The sequence below is a fragment of the Vicugna pacos genome, chromosome 27, assembly GCF_048564905.1.
Source record: "Vicugna pacos chromosome 27, VicPac4, whole genome shotgun sequence".
NCBI lineage: Eukaryota > Metazoa > Chordata > Mammalia > Artiodactyla > Camelidae > Vicugna > Vicugna pacos.
This window is the reverse complement of record NC_133013.1, coordinates 14,038,942-14,055,961: the sequence shown is the minus strand read 5'-3', so window position 1 is coordinate 14,055,961 and position 17,020 is coordinate 14,038,942. Positions and strand designations below refer to the sequence as shown.

The 17,020-nt window shown below is 46.6% G+C and overlaps 1 protein-coding gene and 1 long non-coding RNA gene across 3 annotated transcripts in view; one reads left to right on the top strand and one right to left on the bottom strand.

Annotated features, from left to right (window-relative positions):
* Positions 1-17,020, top strand: part of ST8SIA2 (ST8 alpha-N-acetyl-neuraminide alpha-2,8-sialyltransferase 2) — a 60,543-nt gene that overhangs the window by 22,315 nt on the left and 21,208 nt on the right. For both annotated transcript variants that reach the window (XM_072950725.1, XM_006198480.4), the window contains exons 2-4: positions 10,653-10,715; positions 12,619-12,747; positions 16,531-16,788. In XM_072950725.1, the coding sequence (XP_072806826.1) occupies positions 10,653-10,715; positions 12,619-12,747; positions 16,531-16,788 (450 nt within the window). The remainder of the gene's footprint in view (positions 1-10,652; positions 10,716-12,618; positions 12,748-16,530; positions 16,789-17,020) is intronic.
* Positions 287-2,227, bottom strand: LOC140689832 (uncharacterized). The gene is made up of 2 exons (XR_012064969.1): positions 813-2,227; positions 287-583 (listed from the first exon to the last, which is right to left on the bottom strand). It is a non-coding gene; the product is annotated as an uncharacterized lncRNA (long non-coding RNA).

The window sequence follows — 17,020 nt, the reverse complement described above, 5'->3', positions numbered from 1 at the left end:
AGGGAGAAGGTCTCTCCAGGAGCCCCCCTCTGGTCAGACCCAGGAAGCCCCAACTTTACTACTCGGGAGTGAGAACGTGCAGCCGTCATCCAACGTTGACAGAGTTCAACTTAGATGCGGACAGAGAAATGCTTAAGGTGTCCATACAAGAGCTCTTTTGCTCGAGTGATGGGAACATAAACCAGAGCCGAGTGATACGAGGAGAGGGTGGAGTGAGGAACCACAGACCGTTGGTGTAGAAGCAGTTTGCTAAGCGCTGGCGAGAGACGGAGAAGCAGCCGGGGGGTACGTGGAAGGAAGGTTAGGTGGTTTATTTAAGATGAGAAGAGCAAGCAAGTATACAGACACGAGTAGGTGGGAGCCAGCAGGCTGGCAGAGTGATGAGAAGATGGGCTGATCCAGTCCGCTGGGTTCAAATCCTGGCGTCCCCACTGAGTAGTTGTGCGGCCCTAGGCAGGTTTTTCCCCTTCTCTGTGCCTCTGTTTCTTCCCATGTAGAAATGGGCCATCATTTCTGCATCCTAAGCCTACTGTGAGACTTAAATGAACTCATATAATATTTGTATAACGGAGTCCAACATATCCTAGGTCCAAGAGAAATACCAGAATGATTACACATCCGAAAGGAAGCTGTAAATATATGAGAAAGAGGAAAGAAATAGTTGATAGAACAAGAGTCTCAAAAGGCAGGAAGGGACGGCATTCAGAGCACAGGTGGAGGTTCTGGGTTTGAATAAGAGGACAGCTGGCTCCTCTGCTGTGAGAAAGGAGGAGAGGAGGCAGATTTGCCTCTATTCACCAATACTCACTGACCCCTTACGATGTCTGGGCTTGTGGGTGCAGCAATTAACCAGACAGACACAGCGCTTCCAGTGGGGAGCCTGCAGTCCAGTGGTAGAGGTGGACGGAACACTTAACACACGGTATGGTCATGAGAAGATAAAAGGAGATGAGAGCTGGGAGGCCCACAGTGAGGGGAGCGAGGCAGCACATGCCATTTTAAATGGAATGGTCAGGGAAGGCCAATTTGAGTAGGTCAGCTTTTAGCCAAGATTTGAAAGAGAGGGAGGAAGCCATGGGGTATCAGTTGGAAAAATGTTCCAGGGAGAGAGAACAGCCAGTGCAAAGGCCCTGAAACACGCTGGGTGGATGTGGCGGGGTGGGCCGCGGTGGTGGGGGTGAGGCCAGGGTTCCCCTTCTTCCTCCCTGAGCCGTGCGTCCAGGAGGCTGACTCCTCTTTCTGCAGCAGAGGGATGGCTTCAGCTTTGTTGACTCATCTCCTCATTCCGCAGTCCTCCCTAGAGCACGCTGGAAGTGCAGGAGAGAACGCCGCTCCATGGCTTGGCCCTGCACTGGGAGGCCGGTGGTGAAGCCACGTGCTAGGTGAAGCCACGGTGATGGCTGAGGGTAGGGTGCACCTTGCTGCCGGGGTGACCACATCGAGGCAGGATGAGAGGCGCTGGTTTACTGTAAAGCCAGACCTTCAGAATAGGGGTAGGAGGGCCTCAGACGGGCCCTACAGCCATGAACAACTTACTGGTGAAGACTTCTCTGCCCACAGCTTTCACCAGCTCCTGCTCAACCAACTGCATATACATGTGTCTCCTCTGAGTTTTAACAGCTTTGGTTTCTGGGGTTTTCAGTGGTCTGGGTTTGGAATGCAGCAGTCTCTTAGAAGTCTTTGTATTATAGTTCATCTCCTTTATAAGATGGGTGTAGATTGGGAGGATGACAAGTCCTGTGTGAACTGGTAATCCCAGTTTAATGTATCTTCTCTGGTTGGTGCCTCGGTTTACTCCAGAAGTGTCCTGGTCTGCATGAAAATTATATGGTCCCTCTGCTGGTTATTGGTGACAGTTTCATGATGAGAAAGAGAAGCGATCGGGAAGAAGTGTGGTGGAAAATGCTTGGCATCCAAGTGACTTGTTTACTTTTCTGACGTGCAATTGACTATAAGCACTTTTATAGAGAGACTGGGGAAATTAGCTGGAATCAAAGCTCTGAGTTCTCACGGATGTTTTCTGAAGTTGAGCAGAGGGAAGAGCCAAGAGTGAGCTGGTGGTTCCTTTTTATACACTGACAGAAACTGATTAACAAGTAGAAGTTGGCTGAAATCACAGCCAACAGATACATCAAACCAAGCTAATATTTAACAAGAAGCAAGAGGGGATGGCAGATAGGGAGCCGAGCATTCATGGAGGAAGGCATAAGAGGAGAGATGCCTGTGAGCTGGCTGGCGTAACCCTCCCATTGGTACCTACAGCACCTGCGGAAGCCCAGTGCCTGAGATCTCAATTGTCATGGAAACACCATTGTCAAGGCTGAAACCTACACTGGTGTCTTCAGAGCTCTGTGCCCAGCAGTGCTTCAGTGGAAGTTCAAGAGCTCCAGTGCAATGATAAAACTTGCTGTATAGGAAAAGGCATCTCGAAGACTATTGAGCACATCAGTGACCTGATAAGCAGGAAGATGAGTGGGTGGACCTTGAGGAGAGCGGCAAACCAGTACCAGGCATGGGTGGCACTGGGAATAAACCTAACTTTCGTGCCAACATTATACCAGAAGTGTCGTTCGCTGCCTGTAAAGGTGAAGCTGCTGACAGGGGGCCCCTGCACCATCACACTGAGTCCCGGCTGGCAATCCAGAAGTGACCGGCCAGTTCCAGCTCTCACTGTGATCCAGGGTAGCTCCACGGGATTGTGGCCCTCGCTATTGTTGTTGTGACTTCAAAAAAGCTGTGCTAATGCAGCAGAAGCCTACCTCAACCAGAAGGATGCCATCAGGGTAAATACGGCAAAGACGCCTACTATGTGGAGGACAAGGTTGCATTTTGCTCCTAACATCCTGGAGCAGGAGTCAGCAAAGCATGGCTCATAGGACACATCCAGGTAGCTACCTGCTATCGCGTGGCCCTCAAGTCAGGAGTCAAGATTATTTTGTATTTTTAAAGAATTGGAAAAAATCAAAATAAGTATAACTTTAAGATCGAATGCTTTACAATATGTCATGTGCTATTCTGAATTGTTGCATTCATCAGCTCATTTAATCTTCATGACAACCCCATGAAGTAAATAAATGCTATTACTCATTTTTTAGATGAAGAAACGGAAGCTTCTAGAAAGGTTAGTAACAGTCAAAGATCACACAGCTGAAGATTAATTCGTCTAGAACGCAAACCCTGGGAGTCTTATCTCAGAGCCTGTGCCCTTAATTTGTTTCCCTGTATGACAAATTCTCCAACACTGTAAGGGTATATACCGTGTAAATCCAAAAGAGAGATTCAGGTAACGCAATCTGGTGAGTTCCCCAGAGGGGAGATAACAGTGTTTCAGAGATACAGGGCAGGGCTTTGCAGAAGGATGGGGCCACCTTTCTACCCCAACAATAGGAATGCTGACTTTGAACCTCAATTAAGTAAAATCTTATCCCCCACAAAAGAAGTACATTCTTCTCATTATTAGACCTGTTACCAAAAAAAGCACTCATTTTTTATTATATTTTTAATTTATCAAAAAGAAATTGGTGGAAATGTGTGTTCTCTTTTGGTTGTTGAATTCCCTTCATCAGCATCAGAACTTCAGTTTTTCCTCTTGGCCCACAAAGCCTAAAATAGTTGCTGTCTGGCCCTGTGAAAGAAAAGTTTGCTGGCTTGTGCCCTAAAGAATACGGTATCTTAGGATTGCTGTGGGATGTGATTGGAAAGGCTGGTGAATGGCATGGATGCAACAGTCTCGAAGTCTTGGAGCTTGGAAAGTATGACCTTGAACTTTGGGTCTCCAGCTGACCCTAGCCTTTACATCACTCCTGATCAGCTGGTGAATGGGTACAGTCCTTCATCAGGGACTACCAAGTGGCGTCTACTGAAGATGCCTTAGGCCAGTATGACTGCGAAGCTTGGAGGTTCTCCACTAGTGGAGGTGGTATCCTGGTGGTAGGGGACGGTCGCACAGTAAGCAACTGGAAAAGAACTACCACGCCTAGTGGACAAGCACTCATGGAACTGCCTCCGCTCAGAGTGAATGAAGGAGACCCTGTGATGGAGTCTCTTTAGGTGTGCAAACTGGTCCAGCCCAAAAGATGGAGCGCCATATTCCCCACTCTGCCGGGGTGACTGAGGACACTTTTCATCACCAGCCTTGTTGCGAGGATCTGCACTGGACCAACCAAGTCAGGTGCCCCTTTGCCCATCTGAGCACTTGGCCAAGTAAAACCAGCTCCTCGGATGGAGGAGGAAATGGGCATCAAAGCTCAATTTGCCGGCCACACATTTAGGAAGCTCCTAGCCAAGTAAGCTCTGGGCAGGAGAGCCCCTGAGGCCCTCGAGCACGGGTCAGCTGGGGGGGGTCTCTGCTCCTGTTCTAATCACAGGCGCTCAATGACTCAGGCACAAATACTTTGGAGAGGGCTTTCCTTCCCTCGTCTCTGTGATGTTCTGCCTCCTTAGAACTGCCACATCCAAAGCTAGACTATTAGCTATTAGCATGTAATAAATGCTATTACATGAATGAGATACATTGAAAGCATTATATTAAGTCAAAGAAGCCAGGCATAAAAGGGCAAATATTGTTTGGTTCAACTTATAAAAAAATGCCTAGAGTAGGCACATTTGTAGAGATAGAAAGAAGAATAGAAACTCTCAGGAGCTGGAAGTAGGAGGGATGAGGGAGTTACTGTTTAGTAGGCATAGAGTTTCTGTTGGCAGGGGTGAGAAAAAAAATTCTGGAGATAAATAGTGGCGATGTCACCACAATATTGTGAATATACACACTGTCACACTAAAAGGGATAAAATGGAAATTTTCTGTTATGCGTATTTTACTGCAAAAAGAGAAAAACTCTTTTAAAAAAAAAACAAAAACAAAAACCCTTGAACCCAGTTGAAATCCCTAGCTCTGCTCATGGGACTTAACCCAAATCCTCCTTTCTCCTGCTTTTCTCCTTACCGAGTGTGCCCATGGGGCCACATGCGTATGTATGTCCTTGGAGGACCAGCAGGCAGGAACCCCAGTGGTTTTTACGCACAAATTGAAAACAAGAGTTCGGTATCCTCCCAAAACTATGAAGGCAGAGTCGTCTGCAGATTCATGACTTGTGCTTTAGTTTAATCTTCTATTCTCAGGACTAATCAACTGTTTAAGTTGGGTCCGGATTCTTAATTAAAGCTGTCGGCTCTTGAAAGTTCATTTACTGAGCCTGACCCTCCAGTGAGGAACCAAGGATGTGGGAGATTCTAACGCAGCTATGAGACCCCAACGCACTGGAACGTGCCCTATAAACAACCAGGTTTGGATGAAGAGTATAAACAGAAATGCACTTTTCAGGTTTGCTCATTGCTTTTCGCTAAAAACAGATCCAAGTGTGGATGGCATTATTTTTTTAACATACCATTTCTATTTACTGTCTTAGTTTACTGTGTACGCTCCACCTGGAAAGAGTATTATGTCCGTGGAGGAGAGAAGGTTGACACCTTAAAAGGCAGAACTTTAAAGCAGTCAACCTCTGTCCTCACTATGGCTGAGACTATCCGGCAGGGTCAAACAGACAGTGGTTATTATTAGCATAATACCTTGTTTTCTAGAGATCTTTATAGTGTGCAAAGTGCTTTCCCATATATTTTCTTATTTGGATGATTGAAGCATCTTTGTTTCTACGACTTCAGAAGTTTGTAGATTATCTTTAGCAAATTTTTCTCACCTGATCATCTTCTTCTGTCACTCAGCCAAGCAGTAGTCCCCCATCACAAGGGACGTAATCTCATTTTAATAACAATGGAGGCAAAATCTAATTAGAAAAAAAAAAACCCTTGCCAATTCATGTGATTTATTTTGAGCCCAAACATCTGCAGTCTGAGTTGCTCTGAATCACGGGCTGCCCCATTCTATGGGTATCTGAGAGGTGGAGCTGTGCCTTGTGCAGGTAGAAATAGTACGTGGGAACCTGGCATGCAAACTGCGGGGAAGACTTCGGAAGAAAAGTCCCACTTAACACTAAAGTTAGATTTGATTCACTGAGCCCCAGCTGGGCGAGGTACTGTGCAAGGCAGAGGTGAACATGACAAGGTCCCCTTGTTTTAATATAGGTTTTATTTTTTTATTTTATTTTTTATTGAAGTAGAGTTGATTTACAATGTTAGTTTCAGGTGTACAGCAAAGCAATTCAATTTTACATGTGCATACATATCTTTTTCAGATTCTTTTCCATTTTGTGTTATTACAAGGAATTGAATATCGTTCCCTGTGTGTATAGTAGGTCCTTGTTGTTTATCTATTTTATATATAGTAATGTGTATCTGTTAATCCCAAACTCCTAATACTCCCTCTCTACCCTTTCCCCTTTGGTAACCACAGTTGGTTTTCTATGTCTGTAAGTCTATTTTTGGTTTGAAAATAAAATTTGTATCTTCTTTTAGATTCCACATATATGTGATATCATATATTTGTCTTTCTCTGTCTGACTTACTTCACTTAACATGATAATCTCTAGGTCCATCCATGTTGCTGCAAATGGCTTTGTTTCTTTCTTTTTTATGGCTGAGTTGTAGTCTAGTGTGTGTGTGTGTGTGTGTGTGTGTGTGTGTGTGTGTGTGTGTGTGTGCATGTGTATATATATATCACATCTTATTTATTCAATAATCTGTGTATGGACGTGTTGTTTCCATGTCTTGGCTGTTGTAAACAGTGCTGCCATTTATAGGTTTTATTATTACTTAGGTATGGTCAGGCCAACAGATCAGGAGATGACTGCCATTGAAAATGTAACTTGTTACATTCCCAGATGGCAAGAGGAGTGGCGCACTGCACCACACGGGGCCACTTGGAGAGGCACCAGGTCTCTCAGGAGGCAGAGGAGGAGCGGGGAACAGTGAACAAGAGCCTTCATTGTAGTTTCCATAGGACAGAAGGGTGGGCAGGCTTAGGATTGGGTCGTTTGAATAAGTTCAGCAGATTATGGGGCATAGGAGTTGTCCCTGTTTGTCTGGGACGACTGTAATCTCTGGTTCCATTAAACAAGATAGGTGCGTAGATGTCTGGTACCTGGGCCCCAGGTGATCAGGGCAGGTGGACAGTGGTCCAGAGTGTGAGACCCCAGTAAGGGAGGTGTTGGGGGTGTGGGCTCTAGATTGGTTGGTTTGCATTTGAAAGGTGCATTTCCCAGGCCAGTGGTTTATGATCTCTAGGAACTGGCCAACCCTGGGGGAAGCAGTCTCTCCAGAGTCAGCACGGTCCCAGATGCCCCAGCACGAGATATAGAAAATAAAAGACATGGTTAATGCACAACGTCCAGGGGCTTCCCTCCTAGTGTGGCAAGCAGCTGAGGAAGCTGAAACCAGAACCAAATCTCTAGACCTTGGTTTCTTCAACTATAAAAGTTTAGACTATGTAATTGGCAAAATCTTTTTAAAGCCTCCCACCTGGGGTTCCATGAAATAATGAAATACGAAAAGAAGCTGATGCATGCTGAAGGAAAAGGTGGCTGAGAGTTGAAAATTGGGATGATTTTGAGGGGAGACACAGGGGTTGGGTTTGGGGTTTAGCATTGAAAGGCGGCAGGATGGATTGGCTGGTGAGAGAGGATAAGGTGGTGTGGCGGTGGCGAAGGGATTCATCTTCTCAGAGGCACCAGGAAGAAAACAAGAGTCAGAGCAGAGATTCTCAAATGAAGGCAATTTTGCCTTCAGGTAGATGCACAGGTGCAGTGCTGTCCTCACCTGGAGCCCTCTTAGATTTCATGAAAGTTGCTGAACAGAGTTTGTTGAGGTTTTCTGGTTGTAGAAGCAGGATTTTCTCTGCCCCAGGGGACATTTGGCAACGTCTGGAGACATATTTGGCTGTCGTGACTTGGGGAGTGTGAGGAGGGCTGCTCCTGGCATAAAGTGGGTAGAATCCAGGGGTGCAGCTAAACACCCTACAGAGCACAGATAGCCAGCCCACCCCCAAGGCCACCAACAGTGAAATCATCCCTCTCAGAATGTCAGTAGTGCTGAGGGTGGGAACCCCTGAGTCAGAGAAAGGACTGGCATGAAAAAGTGCATGGGTTGTGGTACCCAAGTCAGCAGGACTGGATGCTCCCCAGGACCTGGCCTGGAGGCAGGAGAAGAGATAGATAGTAGGAGGGAGTTGTTGGCCAGCATCAAGTCCTCTCCAAACCCCTGGTTACATTCAACCAGGTAGATGCACAGGTGCAGTGCTGTCCTCACCTGGAGCCCTGTTAGATTTCATGAAAGTTGCTGAACAGAGTTTGTTGAGGTTTTCTGCTTGTAGAAGCAGGATTTTAAATCTTTATGAAGTCAAATCTGTCTGCATTTTTCTCCTAGGTTATGTTCTTATACTTCTGAATGTAGAAAGCCCTTCACACACACCCCTCGAAGCTCATCGAGATTTGATAAATATTCTCTTTCATTTTCTTACCAATTTCTTATGGGTTGCCTTCTTTAAATAGTTAACTCTTTAATTCAATTTTTCCCAGAGGTGCCGTAAGTATTCTTGGTGACAACGGAAGACAGTTTTAGGAATTCCACTGATAAATATTTTTGTGGTAATGGCTTTGTGTTCTTTTCCAATGAGGAAATCATTACGATGTCAGACCCATATTTCCACAGATGGTGTTGCTTAGGTTAAGATGTTTTTAAAAGACGAGTCAATTTAAAACCTTACGTAGATAGTAGTGTGGGTGATAAAATATGGCAGACTGCTGATAGGAAAAGGAGAATTACTAAAGTCTGAGAAACGCTCGTTACATCCACTTGAAATTTATCTTGCTGTCTAGAGTAGGGGAACGCCCACCTGACTTCCGTCCAACTTACCTCCAGATTATTAGCCAACTACTTCAAACCATTTCTTGAATTTCTCACTGATCACGGCTTTTTAAACTCCTACATCAGTTCTCATGTGCAGCATTTCTGGGCATTCTTTTTTGTTCCATTAACCTTTTATTAGTCTTGAGCTATGACCACACTTTTAATTATTGTACTTGACTTATATCTGGCCCAACAAGTCTTCCCTCCCCCCAAGGAGTGCTGATTTTGAGGACTGGGGTCAGGGTCTGGGCATGTGAAAGGTCAGTGACAAGTGGACAGCAGGGTGCCCAGGAAAGCTCTTGGGGCCTGACCTGAGTGGGATTATGGTTACAGGTCAGAGCAGCCAAATAGTCCCAGACCCTCGAATTAGAAAGGAGAGCTCACCATCCCAAAGGGAAATGAAGAGAGGTGAAAAAGAGATATTACGTGTTGATTGAAATGTGAAGAACCAATGATAGTCTGTGTAATTAAGAACTAGACTGGGCGTGATGAAATTTGAGACCTAAAGGGAGATCTGGGGAGGCACTGGGTAAGTCATGGTGCTGTCTATTGTCTGGTCATCGGCTAGGAGGCAGGATATTTTCTGTTACTAAATAATGTTGAAAAGACATTTCAGTCTATCAGGAAAAGACATATATAGAGAGAGATATATAGATATATAGATATATATATATATATACACGTTTACACACACACAAACATACACAGTGTTATATCTACAAGTATGCGAATCCTAAAGAAAGCAGACAGAAAAATCGAGACTTAAAACCGATGAGGAGGTAGGCATTAAATGTCCCCCAAAGAATTCTTATTAAATCACTCGATTCTTTAAATACACAGCTTTCACAGTGACTTTAATTGTTTCTTTAGAGTGTACCAACGCTGTGACTGAAAGTCTAGATGGCACTTTTAAAAGATGAGAAAAGTATGAAGAAATATTTCTTCAAACCACAGATCCTATAAATCAGTGGGGGGAAAATAATTTCATAAAAATAATTAGTCTCACATACAACCTTTAAAAAATACCCAGAGCACAAAGTGGGCTCGGTACCAGGGACAGATAGATTCATTTACCTCCTGGCCCAGGGTGATTAGCAAAGCAGGGTGAAACTTCACGGCCCAGTAGCCCCCATCCAGAATGGAATCAGACTGAACTGGATAGTTCGTGGGTCTGGAGAGGACCTTAGAATGCTTTTGCTCCAAGACTTTTTCCTCCAGAGGAAGAAGCAAAAGACCCTGTTACACATCCATCTCCCACTCTCCCACAAAGTGACACCACTTAATATTATTTTTCCTGCCACCAAAAACCAAATGATTCTCACATGTGTTGGAGGCACTTGTTGAGTCTGTTTTGCTGCCTCTGTTGAACTTCTGTTGTCTCAAGTTTGGAGAGAGCACAATGGCCAACATCTTAGCACAGCTGAGTGAAAACAAGAGAAAACCAGGCAGCAGATGCTAAGTCAGGCAAGAGTAAATGCTGAGTCATGATGGAAGCAGGTGCTGAGTCATACTAAGGCAAGCTAGCCTGTGGGATTAACCAGAGGAAATGAATCCCAAAGGAGTTTGTCTCAAAGCTCAAATGGAATTCTCAGATGGAAGAAATTCTCAAGTGGAAACCTTGATGCAAATTAAAACAATGCTCAGGTGGGAGGCAGAGGAGGCTCTGGGAGGTCTACTTCCCTGTAAATGTCTGAGTTTGTGGCTGGGCCAGGATGCTGTCCATTCTGGAGGGGCCAGGGTGAGATCTCACCCTCCCTCTGTAGTTCTCCAGGCAGGCTGCGGGATCTCCTGGCTATTGAAGAGGGCTTTGCAAAGAAGAGCTGGGTTTATAAATAATGCATTTCCTTTGTCTTGCAGGAATTCTGGAGGCAGAGGTACAATCAGATCAGCTGTGAACAGCTTACATAGCAAATCTAATAGGTTTGTAAATTAGATTTTGTGTTCATTTGTTTTTGCTGTAAGGCAGCTATTAATCTGCTTCTCTTCTTTGCTGGATGGTGCCCTTCTTACTTAGCAAATAGATCTGTTTTGTTTCACTTTGGCTTTGCATTTCCCTAATCACTTTTGGGGGAGGAGCTGTCAATAGAAACACCATGAAATGGCCCAAGGTCTAGATGCCGCAGAGGTGGAAATCTCAGATGGATAAGAGCTGCTTTCTGAAAAAGAGCCCACCCACTTGAAAGCAGTTGGGCCACCACTGCACTTATTCATAACTTGCATTTTTGCTGAATAATGGAGACTATGAAGGGAATCAGGACTTCCACACAATTTCATTATAGTAGATAGCTTGTCTGGGAGGTAAAGATGGTGGGTGCAAGAGATACCAGTGGTTCTTACAGAATTCCAGAACCTTAGAGCCGGATACCTTTCTCTTTTATACTCTCTTGCTATAAATGGGGAAACTGATCCTCAAAGAGATAAAGTTATTTGCCCACAATCACACAGCTTATGAAATCTTTCCACTACACCCTCTGCTGCCTTTCATGAGAACATTAAAAATTGCAAAGGGTCAGTTCTGTTTCCTTCCCTAGGCTCCCTTTAAGCCTACGAGCTAGAGGAATGCATCTACCTGACTTAAACCCTTGAATTTTCTGTCTTCTGCAAAAGTTACATATATTTGAATTCAAGACAAGTGATACCAGCTAGAGGAGTCAGGAATATTAGGGGATGGGAGTGTGCGGGGAGAGTGTGCACACCTAAATGAATTTCTTCCCTACCTCCAAAAAGCAAAATAGAGCATTGGGCTTAGACCTCGTTAAAGGGATTTCATCTTTTTCGACTTAGCTGTTCCAAGAGAAATGCAGAGGACATAGATGTCTGGATTGAATTCTTTAAATCTCCAGAATTTGGCATCACAAATCCACTTATCATTCTAACTGTGAGAATCTGCTGTCAGCACGGACAAAAGGAACTTGTGATGTGACCCACATGCATCTGTGTGCATCAGGCAGAGGCAGGCTGGCTCCTCCACTGCCTTGAGAGATGTAACTGTAACCTAGTTTCTTAGAAACCTACTAGCATAGATTTCAAGCATCTGAACTCAAGCGTCCTGTAATGCCTGGTGTTCCCAAGGCAGGTGGAAAGATGCTGTGCACCCAGAATTGTGATTCGCCCCAGGCATTCAGAGCCAGCCAGCAACTTCATCCATCCAGGCTCCCCCAGGGTTGAATTCAAATTCAAATTCAACTTCAACAAACATTTATTTATTGAGTACCTGCTATGTTGGACCATTGGGGAATATAGAAAATGAGTGAGGGGACTCCCCTGCTTACAGTCTAGTGGGAGAGAGAAAAAGAGCAGGGATAACTCTGGAAGAAGGCGGATATTTGAAGTGACATCTCAGAGTCACAAATGAGGGGGTAATAGGATGCGGGAGAAGAGGCAGAAGCTACAGGCTCCATCCCATTGCCCTGATACAGGTTTTTGTTTTCTCTTTAGTAAATTTGTAAACCATTTGAGGATGCTTCGTTGTTAATGCAACCACTCTTTGGAGTTTTGCAAAAGTGGCTTGAAGAAGTATCACCCTTCTGTCAGTGACTGCTAGGTTTCACTGGGAGGAAACGTTAGGGGGTGGGGGTGGGGAGGCAGAGAGTTGATCACTCTCTTCCCATTTCCCGGGAAATATGTAGGTTATACCAGAGGGAGAGCGTTTGTGCATTCTAGAAGATAAATAGACTTCCTTCCCTTCTCAGGTAATAACTGCAATTTTGCTCCTCCGAAGAAGTTTACATTCAAGCTCGTGCACAAACAAAACTATTAGACTTGTCATTGGCTTGCTAACAGATCGCGTCTCTCATCTCCCTTTTTTTTTTCCCCCTTCCAGAGCTGAAGTTGTAATAAATGGCTCCTCGTCACCAGCTGTTGTTGATAGAAGTAATGAAAGCATTAAGCACAACATCCAGCCAGCCTCGGCCAAATGGAGGCACAACCAGACTCTCTCTCTGAGGATCAGGTAGTGGTAATTACCTCTAGGACAAGAGACAGACTTGGCCTTCTTCGGCACAAGCCGGCAAATTGCCGCTCTCCATCATCTAAAGAAGTCAGGATAGAAATAAAATGTTTACCTCCCGCCGAGGCAGGTTTCATCTGTAAGCAATCAATTGGAAATAAAAACCCGAGGCCAGCCCAGCAGCCTAGCAGATGTGTATGGGGACTCAGGATAGGGAGGTGGCAGGAGCACCTGGCTGAGGTCCTGGGTCTGGAAGGAGTGAGGCTCTCGGGTCAGCAGCAGTGAGAGCCTGGAGGGTGGAGACCACAGACGGCTTCTCCCAGAGGACCCACAAGCAACAGCGTTGACTAGCATCCATCCCCTCTTTGAGCAGCGATGGTCCTCCCATTTGTCTTTGGAGAGCTGTCCCCTCCCGCAGTCCTTGCGGCTTGAGTATGTAGCCCTTCCCTGATGACATGAAAATGAAAAGCCACAGCTGGCCATCAGGTTACCCAGGAGGTAATGGGACCCCTGACCACAAAGGGAGAGGTCTGTTTAGCCAAGAGCAGCTCTTGTCCTGATCTTTGCAGAGTGGTGTTTCCAGAGCACCATGGTCATTGTTGAGTGAGAATGGGCAGCTGTAGAGAGGGGATTCCAATGTCGGCACTTTGGCCACTTGACTTTGATAGAGCCATGACCGAGCCAGCAAGGACTGGTCAGGATAGCCCAGCCGTTCACTTCCCGGGGAGCTGAGGGCACCGACATGAATCAGAAGTGCTAGCAGGAAACACAAATATAAGAAAAGTAGAGCAGTGCAGTGTGATGTACACATTGGGCAGCGTTGCCTCGTCTAAGTACATGGAGAGAGATCATCTGAGGGAGAGTACTTCATTTTGTAAGGGGACTAAGAGGGCTGGCCAGGAAAGGCTTGCCAGAAGCAATGGGTTTTGAAGGGTGATTAGGAGTTTTCCAGGCATGCCAAGCTACTGTCTGATGTCTGGCGTTTGTGCTGTGTTGCTGGAGCACCAACCAGGAGGAGGGAGTGGAGGTGAAGAGGTTGGAGCGGTAACTAGGACTAGATGGGAACGCCTTGATTATCACAACCCATCATCATGGGGAGGAAGCCAAGAACAGGGGGCTGGGGCACAGTGGTCAGCCTTGACCATTGCCACCAAAAGTGTCACCGCACAGAGTAAGACACTGCCCCCTTCAGTTGGGCTCACTGTCAAAACGCCCCCACCCACTGGTTCCTGAGGGTCGGGTTTGGGATGTGAGGGAGTGGAGGGAGAGAGGCATGAGACTGGAGCCGTGGTGGCTGAGAAACCATCTGGAGGAGCTGAATCCTGTCACCACTGTTCTGCCACCCCTCTTTCCATGCCCCCTCTGACGCCCCTGGGTGGGCCCTTGGTCTTCATCCTGCTGCCCTAACAGTTTCAGGCCCCTGGGGGTCAGCAGCCCCGTGGATTCGGTGAGGACACCTGCGCTGGTCCTGGGGCAGCCATGACAAATTCCCGCCAACTTGGTGGCTTCAAACAAAAGACATGTGTTCTCTTGTTCTGGGCACTAAGATACTGAGCACTCCCTCTCAAGGCCTTAGGGGAGAATTTTTCCTTGCCCGGTCCAGCTTCCGCTGGCTCCAGGTGTTCCTCGCCATATGGCCACGTCACTCCAGTCTCTGCCTTGTCTTCACGTGGTCCTCTGTGTCTGTGTATCCCCTCTCCTGTCTCTTATAAGGACACTTGTCATTGGATTTAGAACCCATCAGTGTAATCCAGGATGAGCTCGTCTCAAGATCCTTAATTTAATTATATCTGCAAAGCCTCCCATGGTTAGGAGGTAGACATATATGTGGGGGACCACTAGTCACCCCCAATCCTCCTGCCAGCACAAGCCCACCTACGATCTCCACCCTCCCTTTCTCCTGACATTGGGTAGAGAAAGGGATAACCGCCCCCCTTTCGGAGAAGACCAGACTGTGGATTTTGTGGGGAGCCTGCAAACACACAGCCACCACGGCAGGAACAATGTGCTTTCGCCCAGGGGAAGAAAGGATTTCCTTCGTCTTCTTTCAGTTAGTCACCAAAATTATTCATAATAAAATATTCTGTGAGTGATTCGGAATGACGCTTAATAATTGGTAGTAATTTCTCGTAATTAGTTAGAAATTAATTCACTCACAGAGGAGTTTATCTGTGGGCTTTCTGAGGGCTCTATTTGCTTTTAAATACTCTGGGGCAAGTAACTGCAAAATTTCAGCAGTTTCTAAACTGTATTAGCTTGTCAAGTTGCATCATCTTTGACAGTGACTCTGTTTTCCATCAAGAGATACAAATTATTCACTGCAGGTAGTTTCCCCTGCATGATAACAGGAGACCCAGGTGATTAATAAGGAAAGAGCAGTGGAACAGGAGCGTGGTGTCCTGCCAAGCATTCTGGCTACCCCTTGGCGACACTGGAGGCTCCCAAACCTGGACACACCTTAGGGTCCTCTGTAGAGCTTTTGAAAACATGCTGAGAACCCCGGGCCACTCTCAGAATCAGGGTTTCTCAGGCATCAGCTTCTGAATTCTTTGTAGTTCCCTAGATGATTGAATGTGCCTCCTGCTGGGATACATTACAGGTGGTTACCATCTGAAATTCCCACAAGCTCTCAGGGATCAGCGTTACTGTCTGTGCAGTGGGGCAGCCACCTTGCAAATCCTCAGGTTTGCAAAGTGTGTGGAGGTCCTGTCCCTCCTGGACTCAGTGGGAAAGAAAAAAGACATCATCCTGTCTGTTCTAGATAGAGGCTCACTTGCTGCAGGCAATGAAATTAATTTCAACCGATTCAGGTGCCAGATTTCCTTCTCACAATGACTTGAATCACTTAGTTCTAAAGATCTGGGCAGTTTGCACAGTTCTTTAAGTAAAACCTCCAGTTAGAACCCTCTCATACCTGGGACAGGAATAAAACTCCCCCTGGTGATTCTGAGACGATTCCCATCCTTTCTGAACACATTCCATCCCATCTGTGTGCTGTGCAAGATGATTCCAGAACTCTCCCCCTAAATCAAAGTCACCCTAGAGCCTAGAGAGCTGTTTTTTCACTACCTCTGTTCTGGAACAATGCAAAGGAAGGCTGCTCTGTGGGACCAGAGAAGTATGAAAATTTACAAACCCCAAACTAGACCGTGAGGAGGGCGGGCGGCACATGCAGCCAAATGGACCAGCGCAGGGACTGCAGGCTGCGCTCTTGGTCTTGCAAAGGGGGAATGGTTGACACGCATCACAGTACCCATGCCCACTCACCTCCTGGGAGCTTCTGTGCCCAGAGAGGGCTTCCAAGGAAGAAAGCAGGCCGCTGAGGAACACGTGTCATCCTGGTTTCCTATTCATAATTCAGGACGGCCTGTCAGATGGTGGCCCTGAATCCCACTAAGAGAAGGGGCATAGGCAGATCACGGTCTGGGTTTGCCAGAGACACAGGGACAGTTTGTCAGGGGCACAGGGCTTTCAGTGCTAAAACCATGCTTTCCCAGGCTCACCAGGACAAGGGGTCACCTTCTTTCCAGGGCCCTTTGTTTTGAGCTCACACATTGTGTCCTAATGAAGTCACTTCCCTAAAACGTCTCCTAGAAAGAGGGCAGGACCACAGTCACCAGATCAGCCCCTGGGCCGTTAGGACGATCCCTGCCTGGAGCCTGGAGCTCAGGTGCACCTGTGTGCTGGGCGGCAGCAACCCTGCAGGGTGACAGAGAGGAAAAGCCAAGGTGGCACAGGGCAGCCAGCAACAGGAGACTTTGTCCTCATGTCTGTTTGCTTTTTTAGGAAGCAAATCCTAAAGTTCTTGGATGCCGAAAAGGACATTTCTGTCCTCAAGGGGACCCTGAAACCCGGAGACATTATTCATTACATCTTTGACCGCGACAGCACAATGAACGTGTCCCAGAACCTCTACGAGCTGCTCCCCAGAACCTCTCCGCTGAAGAACAAGCATTTCCGGACCTGCGCCATCGTGGGCAACTCCGGGGTCCTGCTGAACAGCGGCTGCGGCCAGGAGATCGACACGCACAGCTTTGTCATAAGGTAAATGCAGGAGGGGCTCTGGCCTCAGCGACAGCCATGTTTAAGTTAAGCATTGCCATTTGGCCCAAGAGGTTGAAACAAGACTGTCTGGGTGAATCCCCATTCTCAACCTTGATTGTGCATTAGAATCGCTCGGGTACCCTTTAAAAATCCCAGTGTCCAGACTGCACCCCAGACCAATTAAATCCATCAGAGATGTGGGAGCGTGTAGCCCCGGGGGCCCGAGTGCTTC